Here is a 26,156-nt window from a genome sequence, read left to right as displayed (position 1 = left end):
GATGACCATGCCACTTGGGACCTGTGGTATGGTACATTAGCTTATTTGTTTAGTTGTAAATATTTGTCATGTATTGTTGTTTTACTGACATGTTCTGCATCCTGAAGGACCTCCTCACTAGTAATCAATTGGAATGAAAGTAAATCTAATCTGAGAAATCAGCAACAGATGGCAGCAGAATGCCCACCTATGTGTCTTAAAAGTAATCTTTGATATGAGCTGCCATTTTGATGTTTCGATCAGCTGTTGTATGCTGTTAGTTGTTGCGCTTTTGTACTCCTCTCTCCACGAATATTTATAAGGTAAGTTTTGCATAATATTGTTAAAACTGCAATTTATCACTAACTGTAAAATAATAACTCATTTGTAACGATTTAAACTCAAAACACTTACTAAATTGTGACTGTTGCCATTTGGAAACTATGGGAATTCATGTCTTGCGTTTACATAACCTCAGAAACTGTTTCCTATTTCACAGGTTTCTGAGAATGGCATTCCCCCAGAAAAGTCTAACTGATAAGGAAGTATTACAGCTGCTGCAGATTCTAGATGGTGATATTTCAGAGTTTAGCTTTTCGTCAGATGAAGAAAATAATGAGTCATACTTTATCCAGCAAGAGTCCGACAGTGTCCCAGAATATCCACAAAGTAATCATATTGAAATACACATGCAAGGGAAGGATTACACTATTGAACATGAGGACATCTATAAACCGCAAGCAACAAACATAGAAAGTAATGGTGTACAACATTCCACGAATAAGGTAAATAATATATCTTTTCAACACGAAAAATTATTACATAGTGTTACCTCAAAATGCACGTAACTGATTGTTTATGTATACGTTATGCTAAAGGAAGCACCTCAACCTGCAAAAAAGAAGAAAAAAAACTGTTCATGGAAGAAAGGTGATTTCGTTCTGCCAGATACCATGAGGAAAGACAACATACTTCCACCACCATCTGATGAAGACCTAACTCCAATGAATTCTTTTCAGATTTTCGTTGATGATGAAATATGCGAATCCATTGCCCTTGAAACAAATCATTACACACACATCAAAGATGGGGTTGTCATTGATGTTTCTTGCAATGAAATAATGTATTGATATTTTACTATTTGTGAGTGCAGTTACAATGCCACAATATAAAATGTACTGGTCACAACAGTGTCGCTTTCCTCCAATTGCAGATGTTATGAGTAGGAATAGATTTGGAACTATAAGGTCAACATGTTGCAACTTCCTCCACAAGAGAAACAGAGCATTGATGAACAGATGATCTCTTTCAAGGGGAGAAGTTCTTTAGTTCAGCACCTCAAAAACAAACCTCATAAATAAGGATATAAAGTGTTTATTCGAGCTGGAGTATCAGGCCTAATATATGACTTTGCAATTTATGTCGGTAAAGGCACATGTGATGAGCATGGTTTAGGAGTTTCAGGAGATATTGTTCTGATGCTGTGTGAAGATTTACCAGAGGGCAAGAACTACAAGATATTTTTTGATAATTAGTTCAGCTATTTAGACCTTTTAGATGTTTCCAAACAGAAAGGTATTTTATGTGTTGCGGCTATTCCTTCAGACAGAATGTCACTCAGCCCTGTAGCAGAAGAAAAGGAGCTGGAAAAGAAAGGAAGAGGAGCACTGGATTCTAGTACTGATGAATCATCCAACATCATAGCAGTAAGGTGGTATGACAATAAAGTTGTGCAACTTGTTTCCACATATGCAGGTATAAATCCACAGGATAAATGAAAGAGGTGGAGTAAAAAGGATAATCAGTCAATTCAGGTAACTCGACCACTGATTGTGAAGGAATATAATGAACACATGGGAGGAGTGGATTTTACAGACATTCTCATAGAACTTTATAGTATAAATGTCCATTCCAAAAAGTGGTTGTAAATTCATGGTTGCTTTACAGACGTCATTTGAATCAGTGAGGTGCAACAGCTCATCTTTCCCTTCTGGATTTCCACACTCATAATGCTTCTGGTCTTACTATGGCAGGAAATGTTGTTCATTGCAAAAGAGGAAGACCATCTACAGAAGATATACAAGCTCCAAAGAAGAGGTTGGTAGCCTCCAGGCGTATTGTAGATGTCAGATATGATGAAGTTGGTCACTGGCCACAACAGAGCCACCAGAAAGGCCGTTGCAAGCTCTGCCCTAAATGATTCAGCAGAGTCTCGTGCATTAAATGTAAAATGTTTCTATGTCTAACAAGTGAAAAAAATTGCTTTATGTCTTTCCACACCAAGTAATAAATAAAGTATTCTGTAACTTACCTTGACGACATGTTTATATTATGCTGTATAAGGAAATTTAGAAGTGGTCATGTCATCCATATAAATGTATATTCTCCTTGTTGCATTGATAGTCTCCCTTCTATCACAAGCATATGTTGTATTTGTATTCAATTCTTAAATTCTTAAATATAAATGATTTTATCAAATTCCTACCATACGGCAACTTTTCTTTTCAAAATTCGGTGGTGGAAAATTTAGGAGAACTTCAAATTATATTTCCAAATACATCCTAGATAACATATGTCAAAGCAAATATTTTTTTAAATCACATACATTAATTCAGGGATGAAAGGGTTAAATAAATGTCTGCAAGCTGATCTTGGGTGGGCTCCAGCTGTAATTCTGATAACATACTTTTCTGCAACGAATACTTCTTCTCAAAATGTCAAATTACCCCAAAATATGATGCCAGATGAAAGCAGCGAATGAAAGTAGGCTAATTTACTGACATGTTTATCACCAAATTTTCAATAACCCTAAAGGCACAAATAACTGAACCTAACAGTTTCAGCAGATCATCAATGTGTTTCTTCCAACTCAAATTTCTAATCGATGCACACACCCAGCAATTTGGAATATTCTGCCTTACCAACGGGCTTCTGTTCAAAGTCTATATTTACCAATGGTGTTATGCCATTTACTGAACAGAACTGTATATACCATGCTTTCTCAAAATTTAGTGATGGATCATTTGTGGAGAACCATTTAATAATTTTCTGAAAGAGAGTATTTACAATTCCCTCAGCTAATTCTTTTATTTCTTTATGTGATTACTACACTTTCATCATTAGGAAAAAAGTATGGCTTTGCATCTTCATGAATTAGGAGAGGTAAGTCATTAATATATATTAAGAACAATAAGGGACCCAAGACTGAACCCTGTGGGACAGCATTCTTGATACCTCCCTAGTTAGAGGACTCTGCTGATTTTTGCAGATTATCTGTACAGTTAATTTCAACCTTCTGCATTCGTCCCGTTAAATATGAATTAAACCATTTGTGTGCTGTCCCACTCATACCACAATGCTTAAGCTTATCTATGAATTTCATAATTCACACAGTCAAAAGCCTTTGGGAGATCACAATTGATGATGTTCAGTTCTTCAGAGCATTTAATATTTGATCAGTGAAAGCATGTATGCCGTTTTTACTGAAAATTTTTTCTGAAAACCGTATTGACATTTTATTAGTACTTAATTTTTACAAAAGTGTCAATTTCCTCTTGAATACATTACTTTTTCAAGAATTTTGGATAAAGCTGTCAGATGTGAGACTGAGCAGTAGTTGTTAGCATCGGACTTATCCTCTTTCTTATGCAATGAGTTAAAAACTAAACTCCTCATGAACAGACCATGAAGGCCCAATGTTACCGACTGGCCGCCATGTCATCCTCAGCCCATAGGCTTCACTGGATGCAGATATGGAGGGGCATGTGGTCAGCACATTGCTGTTCCGGCCATATGCCAGTTTCCAAGACCAGAGCCACTACTTCTCAATCAAGTAGCTCCTCAGTTGCCTCACAAGGGCTGAGTGCACACTGCTTGCCAACAGCACTCGGCAGACCAGATGGTCACCCATCCAACTTCTAGCCCAGCCTGACAGCACTTAATTTCTGTGATCTGATGTGAACCGATGTGACCATTGCAGCAAGGCGATTGGCATGCAATGGGTTAAGAGTAGCATATCTCTGTCTGTCTGGAAAAATACCCTGTTTCAGTGAGGTATGCATATGTGGCTGAGAATCCTACTTATCTGCTATGAACATGCTTTTAGTGCTCTGCTGGGAATGCCATCGATTACATGTGAGTTTTTACTTTTGAGTGTATTTATTATTTTCCTTATTTCAGTAGGAGGGGTAGGTTGAATTTCAGTTTTATCAAATTGCATAGGTATTGTCACTTCCATACACAGCCTTGCATTTTCTAATGAATAGCTGTATCCTATTTTCTCTACAACACTTACAAAACGACTTTTAAAAATAGTTTCTACTTCTGACTTTTTGTTAACAAACTTTTCATTGATTTTGATAGAAATACAGCCTTCCTGTGCTCTTGGTTACACTGTTTCCCTTTTAACATTATTCTAAATTGTTTTAATTTTATCATCGGAAGTGCTAATATCAGACAATACACATACTTCCAGAATTTTTCTTGATACAGTGCAATAGTTTTTATGATATTTGGCGGTTACTGGATCATTACTCCTTCTAGCCATAAGATACGTTTCACTTTTCTGTTTACAAGATTTTTTATCCTTTTGGTCGGTCTCTTGCAAATTATATTTCACTATTTTCTATGGGGAAACTGTTTTTAAATATACTCACAAAGGCATCATGAAATAGGTTACATTTTAAATTAGCATCAGGTTCCCTGTACACTTTATCTCAGTCTAATTGGTGCAAGCTTTCCCTTAGCTTTGCAAGTGTTAAACTTTAATTGAACACATTATTTTGGAGAACTGCCTTGCATTACTGTATGGAGGTATTTCATGTACTGTAACTAGCTGTGCATCATGATCCGATGGACCATTCTTAACAGGAAAAGTTTCTATTTCAATAAATTTATCTTGAGCTATAAAAACATTATCTAACAGTATGCTGCTTTCCTGTACCACACGAGTAGGAAGATCAATAACTGATATCAAATTGAAAGAACCAAGTAACTTCAAGATCTATCTTTCTATCGGACTCTTTCATAACATCCACACTGAAGTCCCCACAAACAATAATTTGTGTCCCTCTGTCTGACCTGACAGATATCGCAACAAACAACTCAAGTTTTTTTTCAAAAATTTCCCAATGAGGACCTATACACAGGTACAGTTATAAAAGTACCATTATTTAGTTTAAGCTCACAGGCACATGCTTCTATTTGTTGCTCTACACATTTTTTTTTTAATTTCTTAATTTTTCAAACTATGATAAATTTTAACATATATGGCAACTCCCCCTCTTTTCATAGTTTCTCTGCTTACATGTGCTGACAGCTTATATCTGCCTACAGTTACCTTTTCCATGTCTGTGACTATATGATATTAAGACAGCCACAGTACATCTTTTCTATCCTCGGTTTCTGAATCTCCTAAACAAACAAGAAGCTCATCTACTTTGTTTTTTTTATCTCCTGGTATTCTGATGCAATATACTAACATTTTTTACTGTGCTTTTTTGAGAATCTTGTGATATTTCAACATCTCTAGTACTTGCCTGTCTGAGCTTCTCATTAAGTTTAATTTCATTTAATGTTTAATCATTGGAAACTGATCTTAGTCTAAAAAAAAGGTACTTTCATGAGTTCAAGTGCCTCCTCCAAGATTTTGCCATCATACCAGCCAATTTACCATTCCCTTTCCTACTGAGATGCAGGCCATGCCTTGTGAGGTCCAATCTACCAATCGCAACTAATTGTGCTAGCTGTGATTAACATTGGGCACTTGTATGAGTTGCCTATCGCCAGAAATCTCTAAGTTACTCCTAATCTCCTGTCGACTGCGATTGCCTCTCTCATTAACATATTTTGATTCTCTGATCATCTCGTATCAGGGCTAGTAACTTGATCTACGATACCGGGCTCATCAGAAAACAGTTTATGAAATCTTTCGGGTTCTGATTTCAGCCACTAAATTAAGACGTGACCAGTCGCTCCGTTTTTTCAACTGTTCTTGGACCCATTTCGTCTTTTCCGTTATTTTCTGTTGCTTGCAAGCTATCAATAGCTAATATAACTGCAGAACACGCTTTCTTTTGGGTTTTCGGCATTTTAACTTCGTAAAATCGCTTTGTCAACTCACAATTTTTTCCAATGCTATTGATAGTGTGAGGTCGCTTCAATATATTGAAGGTCTGACAAATAAGAATTGTCAATAAATATTGTTGGGCTAGTTTGCAGACGAGATGCTCAGTTAAAGCAGCAACCGTCTTGTGACAAAAGCGATATTTTAGCGATCTACATTTTATTATACAAACCCATCTCGTCGCTTTAAAAAACTAAAGGTAACTGTCTCGAAGAGGCAACTGCTTGACGTTTTTACAAATTTGGTGTGGTACTGATATGCTACTTGCAGGAATTTACCTGGTTGTAAGTATATTGGTGCCCAAACGTGAGACGAAATTTAGTTATAACTGATCACAATACAAAGAAATGTGATATTTTGGCACTCGAATAACGTGCTTAAATGCGATAAAAATAGAAACTCCAACATCGTCACGAAAATCAACAAATGAGCCGTATATCGATAGTTTAAAGAAATGAGCGTGCTTTTACGTGCTTTAGTGCAGTATTGTTATGTGATAGTAGTGTTATATTTAGTGATGGAAAATGCAGTCCTCGGTTTTAAGACTCTTGAAAAGCAGTATCGCACAGACAGGTTTGTTACATAGTATGGTATTTCAGCGTATTATTTATGAAATGGAATGCCGCCAGATGGTACTCGTGCTACGCGAGCAACAAAAAAAATTATGCTTGGGAGTTCCATCCATGAAAGATCGTCACACGATTTACATTTCTTTTTTTAATGGATTACCTTTCAGAGGAAAATTGTACCCCACATTTTGGAAATGTTGCCTGATGACAACAAGATCCGCAGGAATTCGAAGCCGCAAGAAACAAGCCAACTTTCCACTATGCGTCATCTGACAATGTTTCGCTGAAACCCTTTGTTTTCAAATGAGAAGTGATGAACTGTCAGTTTTTATTTGTTGGCTACAATGTGACAATAAAGTCCGGTTTTAGCCATGCTAGTGATAAAGTAATTAAGACATCCCTCTTCTAAAAACGTTGTAACCGCTTTCAAATAGTTCTGTTATGTGTACGTCATCCCCGTTTTCGGACCGTACACACGGTGATTTTAAACAAAATTAAACAGTGTGGAACAGACTTTATTATGGCAGAAGGCAGTTTATTACAATACTGTTTGTTTACTTGCTCAGAGTTCTGCATTACGTCGCCTCACTACTTGTAATGATACGTACAATGATAGAGAAGGAGATACATCGAAATGTGCGTATTCATGTGGGGGGAGGGGGAAAGAAACACCAGAAGACTACGTAGTGTTAGAAACGGTGACTTTAATCTAAATGTGTGGTCACTTGGGGGTCCCGCAGATGTTTTCTATAAGTAAAGTTATTGAACAATGCTGTGAAGTAAGACAGGTTTAGTGTGGAGAATTTCTTTAGGAGGCTACCATTATTTAACATTTGATGGCAAATTAAGATTAATTTGTAAAATCTATTTAAAGTCATTGATATATTTGTATATTTACACTATTCTGTTTGCCAGTAGAAGTTGAAAATGTGGTGGATGGAATTGTGAAGCTGAAGGAATATTCTGTTGTTTATATTATGTTCCATTTCTAGAATGTGTATGAAAAGATCTACTAGTCAAAGTATGGGGTGAAATTCCAAGAACTTTTTGCCCTAAAAATATTCTTTTGTGTGATAATCATTCATCATAATTCTACATTATAAGTCTGTAACACATAGACACTGTAAAGAAAAAAGGCTATAATTTGTAATGAAATCAACAAAACTTGGTTCATTTCTGGTAGTAGAATCTGCATGACATCCACAGCACTGATAACAATGTAAGCAGTCTTATAAGATGTGAGATAATTTTTTGGACAAAAAAGGGAAACCCAAGTGTATAATGTTGTTGCTTTCTGTTCTGGTATTGTTCCTTGTGCCTACCAGTAGCTGTTATTTCTTGAGTCTTATCCTTCCATTTTCTGTACATATCCCCCATCAATAATTATTAGTTTATCACTGAACACTTGATTTGTTCTTAAGTGTTCCATGATATTACCAGAAGTGGCACAATAGTTTAAGGTACTGGATTTGCATTTTGGAGAGCAGGTTTTCAGTCCATGCTTGGCCATGAAAATTTAGATTTTGTCTAATTTCCCTAAAATTGCTTAATGTGAAGGATGTAAACGTTTCCTTGAAGAGTCACATGTAATTTCCTACCCCATACTTTAATTCAATCCAAGCATGTTCAGTTTAGGGATGACTGTGTCTTTAATGGAACACCGTAACACATTTTTTTTTTATTGTCTCTGTTCTGGTGGATGACATGTAAAGAACACTGTACATATGAATACTAGGTGCGCTCTTCCCATTTAAGAAACAGACTTACCATTTGATGACCCCAGTGGATAGGCACATGGGCCTGTGTATGATGATAGTGTACTGCTTTGAAAACATTTTTTGAATTTTTCAGTTGGTAGCTATTCAATGGTTGTTTCAGCACTGATTGCGTTGTTTACACGTTGAGTACCGTTTCTGATCTTATCAAAAGGAAAACTATAAAATTATGGAACAGAATTGCTAGCCACTACTTACTTTGAAGAGAAATATTCAGCACTACCAAATTACATGTAAAAGTACATACACTATCCTAGCTTTTGGAACTAATAGTTCGTTCCTTTAGCTTTTGGAACTAATAGTTCATTCCTTTAGCTTTTGGAACTAATAGTTCGTTCCTTGGGAAGGAGCTTTGTCTCACCTTGGCCTCACAAAAGGTGGGTCCCTCTCATCTTGGGGCCTGAGTGACCTGTCCCCTTTTTAACCTTCTCCCTCCTGGGAGTTTGTAATGTAGAAATGGTGAAAACTGTAAAAAGGGTTAATACTGCAGTCTGTCTGTGCATGGATTTTGCACAGGTTGTATTGAAGTATGCATCGGTAACCTCTTCCACGATTGTCAAAGAGGATATATATGCTTCACCACAGAGGTGAATAGTGAAAAGAAGGTAAACAGTTCCAGGATACCTAGAAAGCTCCTCGAAGGATTTTATGATAAGATTATCATAAGAGGGGTCCAGTCTGATACACACATGGGTTTATTTTATTTGTGTGCTGTCATGAAATTGATGAATTTTGCAAATGTCATAGGTGAACAATAATCTACAGTATGACACTGGAACATTTTAATGACTATAATAGCATAGTGTTTGGGTTTTGTAGTATATTGAAACCCTTAAAAATACAATCTCAAAAGTAAAATTTAGGAGTGAGGAATCCTGAACTTCAAAATAAAGGCAGGTGCCAGACAAGGTGATGGTTTAATATTGGTGCACCAGGGTCGACAGAAGCGTCCGATCCCACGCGTCGGCTTTGACCCGTGACGTAAGGGTGTTGTCGTGTGTGACGTCATGACGGCGCGGAGTTTGGTTTGAGTGTGGCTCTCTCCAGTTCTGTTTTATCTAATTTTATTTACTTTTCTGATCTGTTCGTTCTATCTCGTGAGATTTTTTTTTAAATTTAAAAACATTTATTACTTATTTTAATTATCTGTTTCCTCCAATTTCTGTTTTAGATTATTATATTTATCTTTCTGATCTGTTTGTTCTATCCTGTGAGATTTTTTTTTTTAAAAGACAAAAAACAGTAATCAGCTACTGAAGCATCTTTATCTTCTATGGGTTGCAGGGGTTACGACCCCTGGGGAGGTGGGTGGGTATTCATGCATGGCTGTCTTCACTACGCAAGGCGTCTAAATTTGTTTATATTTAGTTTGCCCCCCACCCAAAACACCCCATTTCCCGCGCTTGTCCCGTTAGTGTCATTAGGCTTCTTGTGGAAAGTGTATGTGTTTGTTTTTGTTTCCGCCATATTTGTGACGTCATGGGTCAAAGCAGACGGGCGGGATCGGACGCTTCCGTATTTCCGTGCACCAAGACTAATTGCAGCTGTTTGTAGGTGTGTCTGTTGGTGCAGATACTACAGTATGAACTGCCACTTACAACACTAACTATGGCCTGGCTAATGTTTGCACATGGACTTTGCTACTAGTGTTGCACGTGTGTACAGTGGACTTTCCTCATACTGTGCACCTGTGACAGCTGACTTGTCATGGCACAATAGTAGTATGTCCTCTTTTTTTTTCTTTTTTAAATGGAATCTTGAACAAACTGTGAGAATTTAAAATGGAAAAACTTAAAGAAAACAAAAATTACCACTTATGCTGGGAAGAAAGAGTAAAGGTGTTGTAATAAATAGCCTAGTGTTTACTGATGATTTTTACTGTATTTTCTGAAAGCCTTACAAATGCAGTGGTACAAGTCACCTGGAACAGATAGCAACATGGTACTATACTCTATACTCACTGGTCATACCGGACTCGAGAGTCCATTACCGCAGCAACGTATTTTCGCCATCTGTCCCTGTCTTGGGCTATTTCCTTCCATTCACCTTCAATACCTAGGCTCCTCAAATCAGCTTTCACATTGTCCTCCCATCTATGCCTCGGTCTCCCCATAGGACGTTTTCCTTCTAGGTGCCCTACCAGCACTCTGCGCGCTGCCCTGCCCTCATCCATTCGAGCTACGTGACCCGCCCATCGCAGCCTATGTGATTTAATAATACTGATTATGCCAGGGCTTGAATAGAATTTGTGAACCTCTTCATTATGCAGTTTTTGCTACTCTCCGCTAATGTAATCCCGTTTTGCTCCGAGAATTTTCCTCAAAATTTTGTTTTCAAATACTCGAAACTGCTTTTCATTTTGCATACTGAGAGACCAAGTCTCTCACCCATACAGCATAACTGGTAGAATAATAGTTTTGTATATTCTAATCTTTAAATTCCTAGACAATATCCGTGATGAAAGTAATCTATTCAGTGAGAAGTAGCACGCATTTCCCGCCCGTAATCTCTTCTTCAGTTCAGATTCAATCTCATTTCTCAAAGTGATGTCCACGCCTAGATACTTAAATGTGTTTGCTTTTTCAAACCGCATGTCTCCAACTCTTAACATTTCCCAATCTACTGCTGTTGGCGTTCTAGTAGTAACCAGTTATTTAGTTTTGTCTTCACTTATCCTTTGACCTACATCTTCACTAGCCTTGATTAACACATTCACATTCGCTGTTACAGATTCTTTCCTATCGCTAATGATGTTTAGATCATCTGCATACCCTAATATCTTAATATTTCCATTTAACTCCACACCCTCTGAATTATCTGCTGCCATTTGGTCTATAGTTGATCTGTTCCTCCGAAAGCTGGCTTGGTAATCCCCCACAATTTCATCTGCATATGGTGTAAGCCTGCTTAGTAGAATATCCGAGAAAATTTTGGAACATACTGGTAATAGCGATATCCCTCTATAATTACTACAATCCATTTTGTCACCTTTCTTAAAAATTGGGATCAGAATCGACTCCTGCCACTCTTCAGGTATCATCTCTGAGTTCCATAATTTAGTTATCACTTTGTGAACTACTTCCACCAATTTCTGTCTCCCATTTTTAACTGTTATGCAATCTGATCCTGGATAGCAACATGGTAGGCTTAAGAATATTTACAGAAAAAACAATGTTTGTAATAAATATAAAACATGCTCAAAAATTTTATTACAATGTTGGTTGCATATAAAAGGTAAAGAAATTAAGATGTTTGGGGAAACAATTCAAGAAAATGATTTAGAAAAATTGGTTCTGAGGGAAAGGAAAGAAAAAATGCAATGAGGAAACAAAGGCTTATATAAAAAGGTCAGAAGGAAGTAAAACATCGTAGTTGTGAAACTGCCTGTATTAAAGTAAATGCTTAGTAGTTAATTATGTGTATTGGGAAGAAGAATCCAAGGAAAATATTAGGTGCTCTTAAAACTTATGTAAACTAAAATAATTCTGGATATTAAGTAGTGGCAAGAAAATTTATCAAAACATAGAAAGCCTATCAGAATCAACAAGAAAGAGGACACATTTATGGCATGGATGGCAATAAACTAATCAGTGTGTCTTCAGATATCTTTGGATAACTAAAAAGAAAAATGAAATGAGCGTGTGGCATTGTTGGCCAGGAGGCCTCATGCAGGGGGAGTTTGGCTGCCGTATTGCAAGTCCTCTTTAGTTGACGCCACTTTGGCGACTTGCGGGTCAATGATGATGAACACCCAGTTCCCTGTCGGAAATTGAACCCAGGCCCCCTGTGTGGTAGGCGGAAATGCTACTGCTACGCTACAGAGGCAGACTTTGGATAACTAATGAAGAGGTACTGAATCAAATCGGAGGGAAGACAAATTTATGGAACAACTTGATTAAAAGAAGGGATCAGTTGAAAGGATAAATCCTGAGGTGTCGAGCACTATTCAGTGAGGCCGTGGAAGGAAATTGTGTGTGTGTGTGTGTGTGTGTGTGTGTGTGTGTGTGTGTGTGTGTGAGAGAGAGAGAGAGAGAGAGAGAGAGAGAGAGAGAGAGAGAGAGAGAGAGAGAGAGAGAGAGAAGGGGGGGGGGAGAGGAGGAGGTTTTGTAGATAGAGGGGAAACAAGGCCCGACTGCAGTAAGCCCGTTCAGGTGGATGTAGGTAGTAGAGTGCAGTAGTTATGTAGAGATGAAAAGTAAGGATAGATTATCCAGGAGAACTTCTTTAAACCAGTATTTGGACTGAAGACCACCACAACATATAAGGAAAATGGAGGTCATAACTATCTATTTTTTTATTTATTCATCCAGTGATCAGGATGGTATAGGATTTGTCGTCATAATACAATAAAAATAAATGGCTCTAGTATACGTACACACAGAATATCAAGTGTGTGTTATGAGGATAGGATGGATGGTCGTCTGTGGCCTTGCTAATAAACCATTCCGGCATTTATCTGAAATGATTTAGGAGATGTTAAATCAAGATGACTGGACAGGGCAAACTTCATCCTCCCGAACATGAAGTTAGTATCTTAACAACTTCACTGCCTCATTCAATTGGTCCATATTTACAATATTCTTCTGATCATACACAAACTGAAATGATCATGTGGAATTTATTGGCTGGGATATCCCCTTTGGGGTTCAGCCGCTGTATTGCAAGTCCTTTTAGTTGACGCCACTTCGGCGTCTTGCGTGGCAGTGATGATGAATATGATGATGAAGAACACACAACACCCAGTCCCCTGCTGGGAATCGAACCTGGGCCCCCTGGCATGGCAGGCGGTAACGCTACTGAGGCGGACCGATCATACACAGTTTGTACCAGATAACTTATAGCATAAAACACAGTTACGTTACTATAATGCGCTATGTACCTTGACACACGTGCTTGCGATGCATTACATTGTAATTGTCTGTTTATATATGACAGGGTTTTGTAGTTGGCCCCCTTTCATTACTAAGCCTCATTCTGAGTCCTCTAAGTGATCTTTAATTATGTAGTGTGCATTACTTAAGAAGTATTTTTAGTGGGCTTTTAATTAGATGTATTTTAGTAATATTTTTCATCTTCACGGGGAATTTATTTGTACAGTTTTATTTCCAGACAGAGACTGCTGTTTTGATTTCTTTGTTTGTTTTTCAGTCGATAAATGGAAGACCAGACTGGCTCTTCTGCCATGATTATTGGTAGAACTATTAGGGAAATACGTGGAAATGTTTTCTCTGTAATGCTCATAAGATTACTTGATGCACTTACTTGGTGCAGTTAGGATATCCAGTTAAAAAAAAAAAAATGGTTCTTAACTATGGGCCCAGCTACTACTTTGAGTTTTTTATTCTTATGGTACTTTTCTGCAGTTTGGAAATTGTGTTCATGCTTTCTGCCATTGCCCCCAGTAAAAAATCCCATAGCTAAGAACTGAGTGTGGATAGGAAAACTGTCACCACAAGATATTGGCTGTTAGAAACTGATGGTAGAACACTAAGAGCACAACTATACTGGTGACATTCTTTTCGCTAAGATTTTTGTGCATTCATTCCATGTTAATTGACAGGCAGTATTCACCATTCAAAACTTTGTATTGGTCATACAGTCTATATGTTTATCATCTATGCTTAATGTGACACAATTGTTTTCCCTCTTTGTGCTGAAACGCATGCTGTGTGTTTTCATTATGTTTAGCTGTTATTTATTACATACTGCCCAACTGTAAACATCTTTGAGCGTTTCATGTGGCTTTTCTGTTAAGAGTTGTGGTATTTTTTTGACAATTGCCACTGGCAAAGAGAGCTTTTTCTCCATTTCTTACACTGTGTGGAAAGTCATTGATATATGTTAATAACAGAATTTGGACCCAATACACTAACCTTTGGCACACCTATGTTTATATGTTTCTTACCTGACAGTCTTTTCTGTGAACTATCTTAACTTTTGCAGCCTATTTTCTAGATAACAGGAACCACTGGTTTGCTGTTCCTCTTATATGTGATGCTTCTAGTTTGTGTAGTTAAATTTTATGGTCAGCAGTGTCAAAAGTTATGGACAGGTGCAAGAATATGTTCGTTAACACAAACATCCTTGTGAAGACCTGCAAGTACCACTTTTGTGAACTGTCATGGCCGCTATTGTACTTCTCATACTTTGGAACCTAAACTGTGCTTCCTCAAAAATGTTTCTTTATTCCTGTAATTCATTAGTTTATTTTTCATGATTGATTCAAAGTCACAGTAGAGAAACTGGCCTTTGGTCTTTTACAGTCTCTGTCTTACTGTTCTTTAGTTGTGGCTTAAGTCATGCATGCTTTAGGTACTCATAAAAAATATCTGAACCAGATAAATCATTTATTATATATATTTATGGGGTTTGTATGCCATCGACACACACCTTTACAACAGAGAACTCAATCTCATATATGCCAGCCGATGTCTTAATTTTTAATTTCTGTATTGTCTTCCTGACTTCAAGCTCTGCTGTGGGAAAAATCATCACTGTGCTTTAAGTGTAATGCATTTGCAGGTGCTACATGTGTTTTAGGAAGACTTTATTGCAATTGCTCTGAAGTACCAGAGAAATAATCACTTACAAAATTTGCCAATTCCTGAGAATTTTCTATAACTCTACTCTCATCTTTGATTTGTATGTTACTATACTTGTGTCCACCTTTTGCAGTTCCATAGTTTGTGACAGTCAATACTACTATGTCTTTATTTTCTTCAGTGTATATTATTTTGCCATTGAATGATTTTTTGCAGCCAGCAGTACCCTCTTGTATCTCTCTTTGTAGCTTTGATAGTAATTTAGAAACTGTGGATTGGTGCAGTGCTTTTGTAAAGAACTGAGAAGTTTGTGTGTGTAGGAGGAATTTCTAATACCTACAGTTATGCCATCTGTTTTCCTTGTCTACTGCTGTTGAAATGCCTACTTTGGGAAATGCCTATACATCGATATTGCTTTGCATATACAGTTAATACCAGGTTTGATTTACCAGTGCACTACAAAAATGTGTATTATATGTTCGTAGAAGGCTCATTTGTAGCTGTGCAGTTCTGTGGGTTTTACATAGCCTGTCTTTAGCTTTGTTATGTGACAGAAATGATAGGGAGGCCAAGATGTTTTATAAATATTTCACAAATTTTCCCTGTGGACATCATTAATATGCCTGATTCTCTTTGATTTTTTACAAAAATGTTATCAGTTTATACAAATACAAGGAATATATAGTTAAAGTTTTATGTTTTACACATGATTCACAAAAGAACACACTGCGTTCTAATCCACACAATAGCCTAATTGAACTTTTCTTGTAGTAGCAATATTCTACTGAACTTTCTGTCTGCAAACAGCCCCACAATTTTGCACAATAATTAAGATAGGGATAAATTGTGCCATAATACACCATTTAATGTTTCACTATGGGGTATTTTGGCAACTGGCTCAGCAAGTATGGCACAGAAAATTTTCCCACATATAAAGTTAGTATGATTTATCATCAAATATTTTTGTCTGGGTCAATACCCAGGACCTTATGTTGGTGATTTCCATTGCTGAAATACTACCTGTACTCTCCATATCCATTTGATGTGAGTTGACTGTTTTAAGTGTAAGTAAGTGGAATTTCATTACATTAGTGTTTAACCCCTGATGAAGAAAATAAGAGGTTACATCTGTGACATCACCAGTCACAAGTGATCCTAGCGCACTACAGTCTTCCATATAAAACAGAAGCGGGATGTCATGTGCATAGTTTACTGTGTGTGAATTGGTGGGGTTGAGCAATATCATTAATGTACACCAGAAGAGAAAAGGGCTGAGAATTAAACCTTGGAGAACACTGTGTTTTCTGTATCACAGATGGACTGAAAAATCTGTAATTTGTTATCCATTTCATATGAAAGCTTTGTATACTGTTAGTGATTCATTAAGTACGTGGACAGTAGCTGATGGATGAACACTTGATATTATATGCCCTCATTATCTTAAGCAGCGTGTCATGTTGTATTGAAACAAGTGAGTTTGAGAGCTCAAAGAATATGCCTGCAGAACTTGCTCAAGGAGATTATTTGATGGAGAAGCTCAAGGACTGCTGTAGTTATACTGTGATCTTTCCTGAAAGCATGCTGTTTAACAAGTATCATGTTTTGTGGGAAGTAAGCATGAAGTAATGACAGAATAACTGTTTTACATAGGCCTACCTTACTAAAAGTGAGGATAAATGAAATTGGTTGGTAGTCTGAAATTTCTTCCTTGTTTCCATATGTATGTGCTGGTGATGTGATACTTATTTTTAAGCAACTCTGGTAGGTGTTCTCTCTAATGTTTCAGTTGATGTGGTGGCTGGATGGGTTTACTGTTTCCTTTATACATTCATTAATTATGACACTTTACAGTACATTCTATCTCATCCCAGCGAGAATTTGTTCTTTAATATGTGAATTGTTTTGTATACCTCACGTTCATTCACCTGTTCCAATGTACGACCATTATTTGGATGGTGTAACAAGGTACCATTTATTGCAAATCTATATCGGGTGCTGCACTGCGTGACTGCCTGTTGGCGAGGTAAAAGTATTTATTTAAGATGTTTCGTACTGTGTCTGGGTATTTCATGAATTTGCCATAATGTTTAATGTGTGTTTGTTCACTGTCCCCAGTCACAGAGACTTTTCAATACTTACCAGTTAATTTCAATGAACCTTTGCTTATGCTACAAGATTGTGCTATGTCATTGCTGCCTACCTATTTTTAAACATTTGAAAATGTTATCTTTAACATTTTTCAGCTGCCTTATATTTTTGCTTGAGCAGCTGTAAATGTGTTTACTTGTGTAGCACATCCATTATTCCACCTAAGCTCAAATATGTAGGCTGGAAGTGTGAATCTGATGCTATTTTCACTTTGACTGTATGTAAATATTCCTCAGATTCCTCTAACAGGGCAAAATTAATTATAATGTCCCGACAGAGTTATGTAGAATTTCTCCCACCAATTTTTAAACATTTGAAAATTTTATCTTTAACATTTTTCTGCTGCCCTATGTTTATGCTTGAAAAACTATAAATTTGTTTACTTGTGTAACACATACAGATCATGATTTTTCTACCTAAGCTCAATTATATAGGCTGGAAGTGTGAATCGAATGTTATTTTCACTTCGACTGTATGTAAATATCCCTCGGATTTCTCTAATGGGGCAACATTAATTGTTATGTCCCAGCAGAGTTCTGTAGAATTTCTCCCACCTGTTATCTGATCCTTTCACACAGTAGAGTGCACAAACAAAGAAAACAGCTTACCCATATAGCAGAGGTCAGTGTGAGGTGGCTTGAAACAGTGCAAAGAGTATCCCTGTGTTATAAAATGGGGTAACACACAGTGGCAGCCAGGTCGCAGCACCGACTCCAGTGTATAGGTGCCACTTGTCTGAATGGAATGAACAGAATATTATTTTATGTAAATGAAGGTGGAGGGGGGGGGGGGATAAAGGAAAGGGAAGGAATTATTGATGTTAGCTGCATCGGGACTATATGTGGGATCAGCAGTGATGAGTGTACTGGGCCGTGACTCGAACCTGGGATCTCCTCCTTACTAATCAGTTGCGTAAACCACTGCGCCATCTGGACACGATGTTTATTGCAATGGCATGGACTATCTTGGCACATCTCCCACGCGACCCACACCCCACCGAGCATCCCCTATCCACAGTCCCTGTCTGTGTCCTCCATGCTCGCAACTTTGAGATTCCCGCAGGAGGTCAGATGTGGCTGTGTATACGCACTGAAGGTGGCGGCCTATTAACATGAATCAATTATATGAATTTGTGGTGTCTGTTCTTTTGGACATGTCCGGAAGAACAGACACCATGCATTCGTATAAAATATTATTTGCTCGCTTTGGTGCGGCCGGTGGCAGACACTTTATGTGGTGTCACCGCCAGACACCACACTTGCTAGGTGGTAGCCTTTAAATTGGCCGCGGTCCGTTAGTATACGTCGGACCGGCGTGTCGCCACTATCAGAGATTGCAGACTGAGCGCCGCCACACGGCAGGTCTAGAGAGACTTCCTAGCAGTCGCCCCAGTTGTACAACCGACTTTGCTAGCGATGGTTCACTGACAAAATACGCTCTCATTTGCCGAGACGATAGTTAGCATAGCCTTCAGCTATGTCATTTGCTACGACCTAGCAAGGCGCCATGTTCAGTTACTATTGATATTGTAAATAATGTACAGACAAGAGCTACGTTCAACATTAATGGATTAAAGTTAAGTATTACACCATCTGCATCCGTTTTTCTAAGTTCTAATTTCCTTGTCCTGTTCCAGACCTCACACCAGCCTGCGTGAGCTAAAACGCGTGCCTTTCGGCTTCCTCTAAAATTCGTGGGTTGGCTCTCCTGCCAATCCACAACACTTTACACCAGCAAAACAAAATCATGCTCACATCGGCTGTTCTGCAATCTTTCACAAATAATTTAGCAAGAGCTAGTTGGTGAAAAATGTTGATTCTTTGGTTACTTGTAGCCTTATATGTCAGCTACGTAGTAAATTGCATAGCTTTTCATTAATGGTCATAGTCATTGTGATATTTCGAAATTACGTAAACCACTGTACGAAATGCAGGTAGTTAGCAACGAAAAATAGGAGTCGCTGTGAATTTATATTTGGTGCGTGTCAGGTCATACATTGCTGCATGTGAAAAGTAGATAGTATTTTAAAACTGAGGTGTATATCTACCTCCAATCTTGAGAAAATTGATTGTAAATAGTACACTCACTTTTGCCTGTAAAAAAAAAAAAAAAAAAAATGAAATGTCGTGTGACGAGGGCCTCCCGTCAGGTAGACCGCTCGCCTGGTGCAAGTCTTTAGATTTGACGCCACTTTGCGGCGACTTGTGCGTCGATGGGGATGAAGTGATGATGATTAGGACAACACAACACCCAGTCCCTGAGCGGAGAAAATCTCCGACCCAGCCGGGAATCGAACCCGGGCCCTTTGGAGTGACAGTCTGTCGTGCTGACCATTCAGCTACCGGGGGCGGACACTTTTGCCTGTGCGTGAGTGCCATAGATGCCAGGTGGTGCTATAGGTTCCAGAGATGCATTTGTCTCAGATGCCCCAATGTCATGCAGCACAGGTAGCAGCCTGAAGCCTGTTGGCCGTGGCCAACACGGCTTCCAGCTGTTTATGTATAGCAGGGAATTCCTCCTGCATCTGTACGTAACAGGTGCATTCCCTATACATGATTACTGAATTTTTGCCTATATCACAAGTAATGTGACAGTAACCCAAGAAGTCATGTGGTGCAGTCAAAGTTGTGCTGCTACAATATCTCTAGTTTACACTTCACTCAGCTCACATGAAGATAATGCACCAAACTTTACAGAAAAAGCTTAAACTTAAGTTAGTAAACACCAATCTATGCAATTCACTTCTTGGTAGAAGTATGTGAAAAACAGAAACTAAACTAAATTACTGTGTATTAAACAAACTGCTACTGCTCCACAGGAATCTGCTCAGCTCTTAAATAGCTGCTACACTGCCTATGCAAACACTGTACCCAACACTTACAGTCCTTCAACCAATTTCCATAAATGCTCCCGACAGTTGCACACGAACAGCTGATCAGCTTTGCTGTTTCCAAGATACTTGTTCCTGGTACTGGACCACAATAATCTGCTTTTTGTCAAAGTCGATTATGTCATTGGATTTCCTTTCATCTTGTTCCATCCTTGAATGACTCCCCATTCATCTCTGCTCTCCTTACATACTTTCCTTACTGCATCACTTATCCACAACACTGCCAGGCAGCATTCGGTCTTGTGGTTGGCAGTGGTCATAATGTTTTGATCCATCAGTGTATTCCTAAGATATTGCTCGTTTTAGTTTATTACCCTAAAATTTATTTTGCATCTTTTTTGTTCATTACTCGTCCGTGATTTCTGTTTCTACTATGAGAGATCCAACATCAGCTACTTCTCTGCTTACATCTTACAAGTCTTCAGCATTATGTAGTATTCCAGTTTGTTTTGATCAGGCCCAGCAGTAGTTGGGCTTCGTCACTGTTTGAAGTTTCCCTGCTTTGAAATTTAGAGTTTACTCATTATTGTTGGTGCAGCCTGATCAATCTTTCACAACTGTAATATTTTCTTACTATGTATACTTTCTTCCAGTCCACTGAGATGTTTACCATGTCCTGTGTGGCAGCTTCTGTTGTATTGACAATGTGATTTATGAATTATCAGTTGACTGTCTACAATCAGTACTTTCATCAACATCTACCATTGTTTTGTTTTTAAGTTATCTACAAATTGAATCATATACCTTATTAGCTGTAGAAAATTCCATATTTGCATTCAATTAAGTCATAGCGGTGTGGGATTTAAACTACTATAACATTTTGAATGCGTTAACTTGCCTGATGTTTTCTCCACTGCTGATGTTTTTGCAGCTGTTTCATTTTGATGGGTATCAGTAGCACAACCTGTGATCACTTCCTCGGCTGTTACTATTTGGCAGAGCTTGCCTTCTGGTTTAACTTTTCCTTCAGTTTTTAGGTGGCCTTTGGTATCCAATGCCTTCACTGTGATCTGTCTGTGTGCCTTATCACAAAAAAATAGATATCATTCGCACCACCTGTGATCACTTCCTGGGATGTCACTGTTCGGCAGAGCCTGCCTCCTTCTCACAAAAGTGGAAATGATTGGAAATCATGTAATTGAATATGGAGTGGAGGATTGGAAACATAAGTTCATTTTTGTGAGTGGTGCCGATTGCTGAAAAGTTGTACTGGATACATTGTTTATCAATGAAGAATGTTGGTGGAGGCATCAGTGGTGACTGACAAGAGATGAGGTAGAAGTGGGATGGGCACAAATTGCAGGCAGATTGGGAAATGGTTTGTGTCTTCTAAGATGTGGATGAAATTTTTGGCAACAATAAAAGCAGAGACATTTTAAATGTTTTCTCCATGCCACAGTCTCTTTATACATTGTTCATAGTAGGAAAGCACACAAAGAAGAATGCATTGTGGTCTGTGTTATATCCTGTGACTAGTGCATATGCGCCTAGAGTGGTGTTGCCGCACATTCGTGTTTGATTTGGGCACCAGCTGTATCAGCATGGGCCGGCCACTGGAGGCAGCCTGTGGGAGGTGTGCATGTGGCGAGGCCTTCTCTCCGCTATCTACCAGCGACTTTCTCTCTCTTTTTCTTTTTTCCTCGCTCGTGCACACGCTCTCACTCCTCGCCCCCGCCCCTCCACCCTACCCCCTCCCCCCCCAGGGGGTCCACAACTCGTTTGTGGATACGTGCGTGGCGAGCACGGGGCCCCGAGCTATTGCAGCCTTCCTTCTTTCCAGGGCTGCATTTCCTTCCCCTTGCCATCCTATCCTCTCGTTGGTCCTTCCCCCTCGCCCTCTCCTCTCCCTCTCTTGGTGTCCTTGCTTATGTTGGCCCCCGCTATCCTCCTGGTTCTGTTGGTTTTGCAATTTGGCTTTGTTACGTAAATACGTCCTCCTTTTGGCACTCCCTGGTCCCCCGCTGGGGTTTGACCTCCATTACTAAATTTTTCTTCTGTAGTGTGAGCCATTTGGGGAAGAGCACTTTACCTAGTGTCTCCGACGTGTGCCGTCCTAGTTCATTCCACATTTTCTTTCACGTCGTCTGATGCTAGGGTGCATAGCCAGCACGGTAGCCAGCCCGTGTGGTGGGGTTTCTATGTACCCTTTTGGTTGAGCCCCCTGAACACACAGGGATCACACTTCTGATACCTGAGCTGTGACCACCTCGTGCAAGCCTCGGAGTGGTTGCTCGTCATCCTGGAGCATCGGAACACCCGGCAATGGCCGCCGTGCCAGATGGCACTTGCTGTGGCTGGGTGGTGCCCGTGAGGAGAGCCCCTGATCGGAGTGGGTGGTATCAGAGCAGACGTTATGCAAATGAAACGCATACAGGTCCAGAACTCTGGCTGTTCTCCTGCGGCCATCTATCTGCATGGAACTGATTCTTCTAGTGCTGCTTCTTCTGCGCCTTCGGCCTTCCCTTCCGTGGTTACCCCCGGGAAGAGGGTCAGACCCCTCGACTAGGGGGCAAAGCCTTTCCCCCACTATCTCGTTTGCACCAGGACTGGTGGGGATACTTTCACCAATACCAAACCTTTATTCTTTGTGGAACACATTGAAGACAAGTTTGGCGAAGTGGACTCCTGGAGCAAGATGCGGTCGGGTTTGTTGCTGATCAAAACTGCTTCAGCTGCCCAGTCTGCGGCCCTTTGTGCCTGTACCCATCTTGGCACAATTCCTGTGTCCATTACGCCCCCACCAGTCTCTAAAGATGGTTCAAGGTGTGATTTTTCACAGTGACCTCATCCTTCAAACTGATGAGGAACTTTGGGACAAAATCTCGGACGGCGTGGTGTTCACTTTGTTCGGCGTGTTCAGAAGGGTCCTAAGGACAATCACATTGATACTGGTGCCTTTACCTGGCCTTTGAAGGGGATACTCTCCCTGAGAAAGTAAAGATTATGGTTTATCGATGTGATGTGAAGCCGTATATCCCACCTCCTATGAGGTGTTTTAAGTGCTTGCGTTTTGGACACGTCTTCCCGTTGTTTGCAGGCACCTGTCTGTGGTGACTGTGGACGTCCACTCCATGAGGGGAGTTCCTGTGTTCCCCCTCCTGTGTGTGTTAATTGTCATGGCAATCATTCTCCACGTTCACCAGATTGCCCAGTATATAAGAAGGAAAAGTAGATACAGGAGTATAAGTCCCTTGATCGTTTAACCTACACAGAGGCTCGTAAGAAGTATACACGTCTTCACCTTGTGTCCATGACGTCTAGTTATGCTTTAGTTACATATTCACCCCTTCCTTACCCCAGTCCCGGACCCCTCTCCTCCCCCCCTCCCCTGTGGCTCCCACACCTTATCCTCTGGGCACTGCTCCCCCTCCCCAGCTGGAGAAGTGTCCCACTCCTTCAGCGTCTACTGGTCAAGTGCACCCCTCCCGGGATGCTCCTTCCCGGCACCTTCCAGGCCAAAGGTGTGCTGCCATGTGACGACCGCGAGAACTGCAGTCTGTTGGCCCCCAGGTCACCTGATCTCTTTCTGTTCCCGATCTTGCTGCAGCTGGCTTCTTTATGCCACACAGCCCTCCTTGATGTCAAACAGAAAAGAAGAAGAAACGTAAGTGCCGGGACAAAGAGCCTCTGGTGTATCCAGAGGTCCCATCCCTGGCTTCACAACCGATTCTGACCTGTCGTTCATGGATGTCGCCCCCTCCTTGTCGGTGATGGGTGGTGACCCGAAGGTATGACTGGCTTTAGCCTGTTCAACCCCCATTTAAATCATCGTTCTGTGGTTATCCAGTGGAATTGTAATGGATACTACCATCACCTTCCGGAATTGAAATCCCTTATTTCGTCTTACTCTGCAGCTTGTGTAGTTCTACAGGAATCTCATTTTACTGATGATCACTCACCGACCCTCTGTGTGTTCCATGTTTTCTGTCGAAATCGGGTCGGACCCCTGCGGGCTTCTGGTGGTGTTTGTACATTGGTCCGTACAGACATTGCTAGCACGTGGATTCCTCTTCAATCTACATTGGAAGCGGTTGCTGTTGGGGTCCACCTGGACTCTGAGGTCACGGTTTGCAATCTTTATCACCCTCCTGACAGGACTCTTACACCTGCTGCCTTAACTGTCCTCCTTCAGCAACTTCCTCCTCCCTTCCTCCTTCTCGGGGATTTTAATGCTCATCATCCCTTGTGGGGCACTGCATTTCCATCTAGACGAGGTCTTCTCATAGACCAGTTTATTGCAGACCACGACTTGTGCCTGCTTAATGATGGCTCCCCTACTCATTTCAGTGCCGGTCATGGTACCTTTTCTGCCATTGATCTTTCTCTTTGTTCTCCCTCTCTCCTCCCTTCATTACACTGGTCGCCACACGACAACCTTTGTGATAGTGACCATTTCCCGTTGATTCTCTCTCTCCCTTCCCGCTCCCTGATGGACAGGTTACCTCATTGGTATTTCCAATGCGCCGATTGTCCTCTATACACTGCACAGGTTGTGTTTTCTCCCTCTTTGTCGGGTTGTATTGGTGATGTCCTACGTGACATGTCTGACGCGATTGTTCACGCTGCTAGCCTTGCTGTACCCCGCTCATCTGGACCATTTCGTCGCCAGCAAGTCCCGTGGTGGAGTACGACCATTGCCATTGCCATCGCCATCCGTGATCGCCGTCAAGCTTTGCAACACCTTAAGAGGCACCTGTCCGTTGCCAGCCTTATTACGTTTAAACACCTTCACGCTAAAGCCCATTATTTAATGAAACAGAGCAAACAGATATGTTGGGAACGATTTGTTTCTTCCCTCGGTTCTACTGTCCCTATGTCATGGGTATGTGCTACACTTTGCTCTCTCCAAGGTTGACATCGGCAGTCCACCCTCTCAGGCCTTCACCTCCCAGGTGGCCTTTGTATGGACCCGTTGATTCTCGCGGAACATCTTGCGACCCATTTTGCAATGGCATCAGCATCAGCATCAGCCTCCTATCCGGCTGCTTTCCTTAACCGGAAACAGCGGGCCGAAGCTTCCACCTTATGTTTTACCCCATGTGAGTCAGAATCTTACAACGAACCTTTTACTGAATGGGAATTTCTTTCCGCACTTTCTTCTTCTCATGATATAGCCCCTGGCCCAGACTCCATTCATAACCAACTGCTTCAACATCTCAGTGCTCCACAACGGCAATACCTTCTCCGGGTGTTTAACTGGCTCCAGGGTAACTTCCCTTCTCAGTGGAGGGACAGCATCGTGGTTCCTGTCCTTAAGCCTGGTAAGAACCCCCTATTTGTTGACAGCTATCGCCCAATTAGTCTGACCAATGTTGTTTGCAAGTTACTTGAATGGATGGTAGCCCATCGGCTCAATTGGGTCCTCGACTCTCGGGATCTATTGTCTCCTTACCAGTGTGGCTTCCGAGAGGGACGGTCTCCGATCGATCATTTACTTCGCTTGGAATCTGCAGTTCGGCACGCTTTTTCCCAGCACCGTCATTTGGTTGCAGTATTTTTTGACCTTCGCAAGGCCTATGATACGGACTGGCACCAGCACATCTTACTCACCCTTCATCAGTGGGGTCTTTGGGGACCTCTCCCGATTTTTATCCGCCAGTTCCTGTTCCATCGGTCATTCAGGGTTCGGGTTGGTACTGTTTTTAGTTCTCCACGGGCCCAGGAGATGGGTATCACACAGTGTTCTGTCTTAAATGTACTTCTTTTCCTCATTGCTATCGATGGACTTGTGGCCTCTGTCGCTCCTTTGGTCACCCCTGCCCTGTATGTGGATGATTTCTGCATTTGGGTTGGTTCCTCTTCGATGGCCTCTGCAGAGTGGCAGCTCCAGGGGGCTATACGACGTGCCTCTGCAGGGACCATCTCACACGGGTTTCAATTATCTCCTTTAAAATCGCGGGTGGTCCACTTCTGTTGCCGTACTACGATCCACCCTGATCCAGAGCTCTATCTCGATGCACAACGATTGCCTGTGGTCCCACAGTTTCGTTTCCTGGGTCTTCTTTTCGACAAAAAGCTCACTTGGCTGCCCCATATCAGACTTCTCAAGGTAGGATGTTTCCGTAAACTCAATGTCCTTCACTTCCTTGCCCACTCCTCTTGGGGTGCGGACTGCTCCCTCCTTCTCCG

General features: G+C 40.5%; 1 protein-coding gene and 1 long non-coding RNA gene across 2 annotated transcripts in view; both read left to right on the top strand.

Annotated features, from left to right (window-relative positions):
- Positions 1-232: 232 nt before the first annotated feature.
- On the top strand, positions 233-2,310 carry LOC126249525 (uncharacterized). Its single transcript, XR_007545603.1, has 3 exons — positions 233-302; positions 479-764; positions 858-2,310. It is a non-coding gene; the product is annotated as an uncharacterized LOC126249525 (long non-coding RNA).
- Positions 2,311-6,539: 4,229 nt separating this feature from the next.
- LOC126248048 (xaa-Pro aminopeptidase 3-like) overlaps positions 6,540-26,156 on the top strand; it is a 230,057-nt gene continuing 210,440 nt past the window's right edge. The window contains exon 1 of the mRNA XM_049948682.1: positions 6,540-6,676. Coding sequence (XP_049804639.1) covers positions 6,628-6,676 — 49 coding nt within the window. The 5' untranslated portion in view covers positions 6,540-6,627. The remainder of the gene's footprint in view (positions 6,677-26,156) is intronic.

Source organism: Schistocerca nitens, chromosome 3 (assembly GCF_023898315.1).
Source record: "Schistocerca nitens isolate TAMUIC-IGC-003100 chromosome 3, iqSchNite1.1, whole genome shotgun sequence".
NCBI lineage: Eukaryota > Metazoa > Arthropoda > Insecta > Orthoptera > Acrididae > Schistocerca > Schistocerca nitens.
This window is presented reverse-complemented; position numbering and strand designations above follow the sequence as displayed.